Source organism: Myotis davidii, unplaced genomic scaffold (genome assembly GCF_000327345.1).
Source record: "Myotis davidii unplaced genomic scaffold, ASM32734v1 scaffold18, whole genome shotgun sequence".
In the NCBI taxonomy this organism is placed as follows: domain Eukaryota; kingdom Metazoa; phylum Chordata; class Mammalia; order Chiroptera; family Vespertilionidae; genus Myotis; species Myotis davidii.
In genome coordinates this window covers 10,585,301-10,589,798 of record NW_006292696.1, presented here as the reverse complement: position 1 = coordinate 10,589,798, position 4,498 = coordinate 10,585,301, and the positions used below count along the sequence as shown (strand labels likewise).

General features: G+C 38.5%; 1 protein-coding gene across 2 annotated transcripts in view; it reads left to right on the top strand.

The window, feature by feature from the left end:
• The window catches only part of NUDCD2 (NudC domain containing 2), a 7,327-nt gene that overhangs the window by 1,233 nt on the left and 1,596 nt on the right, over nt 1–4,498 (top strand). The window contains exons 2-3 of one of the 2 annotated variants that reach the window (XM_006766330.2): nt 1,038–1,086; nt 1,380–1,456. In XM_006766330.2, the coding sequence (XP_006766393.2) occupies nt 1,038–1,086; nt 1,380–1,456 (126 nt within the window). Of the gene's footprint in view, nt 1–1,037; nt 1,087–1,304; nt 1,457–4,498 lie in introns of both variants that reach the window. The other variant, XM_006766328.2, reaches the window with a different exon arrangement.

Sequence of the window (4,498 nt, the reverse complement as noted above, 5' to 3'; positions counted from 1 at the left end):
TTGAGAAAAGCACGATTGATTTGAAAGACTTTGATTTCTATCAACGTGGACCTAAATGACCTTTCTGAATAGTTATTGCAATTCGTAGTTTCCTGAACAGTGGTTTAAGGTTACAATTCAAATTTCCAATCACTTGGGAATTTAGCAATAACTGTTTAACTCGAGGATTTTAGGTGTACATTTAGGCCACTAGGATTTTTTTTTTCCACACGTATTGACATGTGAAAGGAAATATATATTTGTTAACATGATGTTTTCTAAAACAAATTTGGCAAAGCAACAAATAAATGGGTTTCAGCATATGCGTTCTCTCTTAAACTTACATTTTGCTCTTAAAACCAGTTTCTGAAGAAAATCAGGAACTACTAATCTTAGATCTGTAGTATGTGCTAAAGTAATTGTTAATGCCAATTTGTCCAACAAAGAATGAGCCAGTTTGTTTTTGATTGATTGTTTTTTTTTTTTATAATGAGCCAGCTTTTAAAAGTTTATTTTAAAAGACATAATTTCTTCTTAATTTCATCAGGAGAGCTCTTGTATTTTAATTCATAAAGCATTTCGGTTATTCATTTTATATTTGGCTAATCAGTGATCAGTAGTAGTGATATTTTCCAGGTACTTTTTTGTTAACTGATTTTTCTTTCTTTTTTTTAATTGCTTAAAGTATTACAAAGAGTATTACATATGTTTCCTTTTTTTCCTCCCCCTTGACATTCCCCCAGCCTCCCCCAAGTAGTATTTCTTAATCTTCTAAAAATTAAGGATCCCTTATCTTTCTTTAAAGAGCCCTGTGTTTTCTGTCACAGTAAATATTACAAGCAGTGCAAACCAGACTTCATTTCCCTTTGCTAGGAGGAAACTTAGGGTTGAGCACCTTTCAATGTGTTGAAATGGTGTAAAAATTTATCTCCCTGTTTTAACCAAATTAGACAATTTTATGTGAATTAGATAGGAACTTAAATAAGTCTTAAATCATGAAGGCTTTATAAAAATTAATGAAATTTCTGTATTTTTAGTTACATATGTTTATTTTTCAGGGCAAACTCTTTGATTCTACAATAGCTGATGAGGGAACATGGACTTTGGGTAAGGGTAATCTATTATAAATCCTAGGGTCTTTTTATCAGTTAATTTTGTCTTGGAACTTAGTATGTTTTCCCTGTTGCATTAGGTGTTTTGTCTTTGCAGTTTTGAAAGATATACTAATAGAAATGTATTGAGAGTAATTTTGTGTCAAGATTACCTAATGGTTTTTGAAAATATAAAATTGAATGAACTCTAATTTGTGATTTCTGTTTGTTTAGAGGACAGAAAAATGGTTCGTATTGTTCTTACAAAGACAAAGAGAGATGCAGCAAATTGCTGGACTTCTCTTCTAGAATCTGAATACGCAGCTGATCCTTGGGTGCAAGACCAAATGCAGAGAAAACTTACATTAGAGAGATTCCAGAAAGAAGTAAGTCAGATAAATGTATGCGTATGTGTAGTAAAACATATTAGAAACAGAATAAATATTTTTTGAAATTAAAACTCATGAGGTTATAAAAATTACAAAAGTTCTGTAGAGGAATTTTTAAAGTTAAATGCTTAGAAAAAAAAGTTAAATGCTTAGAAAATGACTGGCCTTTTAATGTATGGGATTTGGTTTTTTTAAAAGATTTTCTTGAGAATTTATGCTATCATGACTTCTAAATTTAAATTTATTTAATGTGCACAGTAATGGCTGAATAATCTCATAAAATACAATCAACAGAGACTTACATAGTGTAAAAATTCACCAATATCTTTGCTTTCCATGCCTGTGTCTCAGTCTCATCTCATCAATATGTTGACTTGTTTGTTTTGTTTTAACATAAACGGAGACTCACACTGTATATTGTTTGTATTTCTTTTTTAATAATGCGTCTTGGGTCTCTCTTTCTTTTAGTACACATAGAAAAACTCTCTTCTTTAACTGCTTCAGGGTGTTTTCTAGTTTGAATGTATTGTAATATTTAGCTATTCCCATTCGATAAGATTTAGATTTCCCTGTTTATGTCTGCTATTTGAAAGTTTATACTTTCATCTCTGAAACTATTCAAACATTCAAATATACATCTTTAGCCTAGACTTTTCCCCTGAATTTTGGACTCTTATACCCAATTGCCTATTTAATAACTCCATTTGGCTAGCAAACATTAAACTCAGTATGTACAACATGAGCTTTCTAACATCTGTCTCACATATGTTCAAACTCTAAGCTTCTCATCTCAGTTGATGGACATGAATTGTTCAAATAAAAAAGTATGTGTGTGTGTATACACACACACACACACACACACACACACAGATAGTCCTCGGGTTACGTTGGACTCGATGTACATTGTTTTGTGCTTACGTTGCCATCTCCCATTTATTTATAAAAAAAAAAAGTTCCGTCATTTTCATGTATGTACATATGTGCTTTATGTTTCTTATTATTTATTTACAAGTAAAGGTCAGGAATTGTTATCTTTCTTTCAAATTTTTTTACTGTTTCACTTCATTACTGCTGTGTATGTGCTCCATGTGAGTGACATAGGTACTTACATAGGTACTTTTTCCGACTTACAGTGAAAATCGCGTTACGTCGATCCATAGGAATGGATCTCTGACATAACCGAGGACCTATTGTGTGTGTGTGTGTGTGTGTGTGTGCGCGCGCACGCGTGCAAATATATATACTAGAGGCCTGGTGCATGGGATTTGTGTGCTGGTGGGGAGAGTGGCTTGCGGGGATCAGCCCGCTGTGGGAGCACTGCTCATCCCCGTCAGCTGAGTGGCTATGGACCCACCCTCTGAGCAGCTGCTCCTGCTGTGGGAGTGCCGCTCATCCCAGTCAGCTGAGCAGCACTCCTACTGTGAGAGCACACTAACCACCAGGGGGCAGTTCCTGCATTGAATGTCTGCTCCCTGGTGGTCAATGTGCATCATAGTGACTGGTCGACAGTTCATTCTGGTTGTTCCGCCATTAGGTCACTGGGCTTTTATTATAGGATATATATATATCTATATGTAGATATAGACACACACATATATTTATATACATATACGTATGGTATATGTATGTGTGTATATATATACACACACACACACTGATTGAGCCTGGTGTCAGATTCCTCACATCACCTTTCAGCATCTCGTGGAGTCAATGCCAAGAAGAATCGCCGCAGTATTAAAGGCAAAAGGTGGCCCAACGAAGTACTGATGGGGTGGTCATAATAATCTGGCCGGTCATAATAATCTGGCCACTCAGTGTATAATAAACTAGAGGCCTGTTGCATGTAGATTTGTGCAGTAGGCCTTCCTTTCCCTGGCTGCCCGCACTGGTTTTCCTCCGGCACCCGGGACCCAGGCCTTCACTCGGGCCACCGCCTTCTGTCTTCACTCCGACCGGAGTCTTCCCTCCAGTGGGGGTCTTCGCTGCGGCCAGAGCCTTCAGTCTTTGCTCCAGCTGGAGCGCCGCTCCTATAGCTCTCTTCGCCCCCTGCCCTTCCCCTCAGAGCAGGCGTCCTGCGCTGCCTGGCCGCTCCGCGCCTGCATGCGTGCTGCCCAGAGGCCCAGAGTGGCTGGGGGGCGGGGCTGCCACCATCTTTGTTGGGTTAATTTGCATACCCATTCCTGATGGTCTGGTGGGCGTCGTGAAGGTATGGTCAATTTGCATCGTTCTCTTTTATTAGTGTAGATGTATGGGGTCCTTGCCAGATAGAGCGTCAGCCAGAGGACTGAAGGGTCCCGGTTTGATTCTGGTCAAGGGCATTCATTGTTCCTCAGTTGTAGGCTCCATGTCGATCCCCAACAAGGGTATGTGCAGAAAGCAACCAAATGATGTGTCTCTTTCTCTCTCTGTGTCCCCCTCCCTTCTACTCTCTCTAAAAAAATTAATGGAAATGTATACTCAGGTGAGGATTAAAGAAAAAGGGGTGTGGGGAATCATCCTCCATTCCTGTCTATGTCTTACACCATATCCATTTTGTCAGGAAATCTTACTGGTACTACCACTGCCACCCTTATCTGGACTACCTCTAATGTCTTGTCTAGATTACTTCAATAACCTAATTGTTCTCTTCACATCTACCTTTGCCAAGCTATAGTCCTCTCAAAATAGCAGTTAGAGCAGTTCTTTTAAATGCAAGTCAGATTACATTACTTCTCTTGTCAGAACTTGTTCATTCTAGTAAAAGACAAGGTCTCTTACAGGGCTCCATCTGATCTGGTCTTCCATGATCTTCCTGACCTCTTTTCTTAATGCTGTACCCCTCGGTCATTCTGCTCTAGCCACACAGGCTATTTTGCTGTTCCTTGAACATGTCAGGCCATTCCTTTTCTGTCATTTTCTTTTCCCAAAGCTTGGCTAACTTCACAGTTTTCAAGTCATTGCTCAATGAGCATTCTTTGAGTTTTGATCATTCTATTTAAATACTGTAACCTCTTCATTTCCCTTATTCTGTCCTACTTTTCTCCCTTTCCTTCCCTTCCC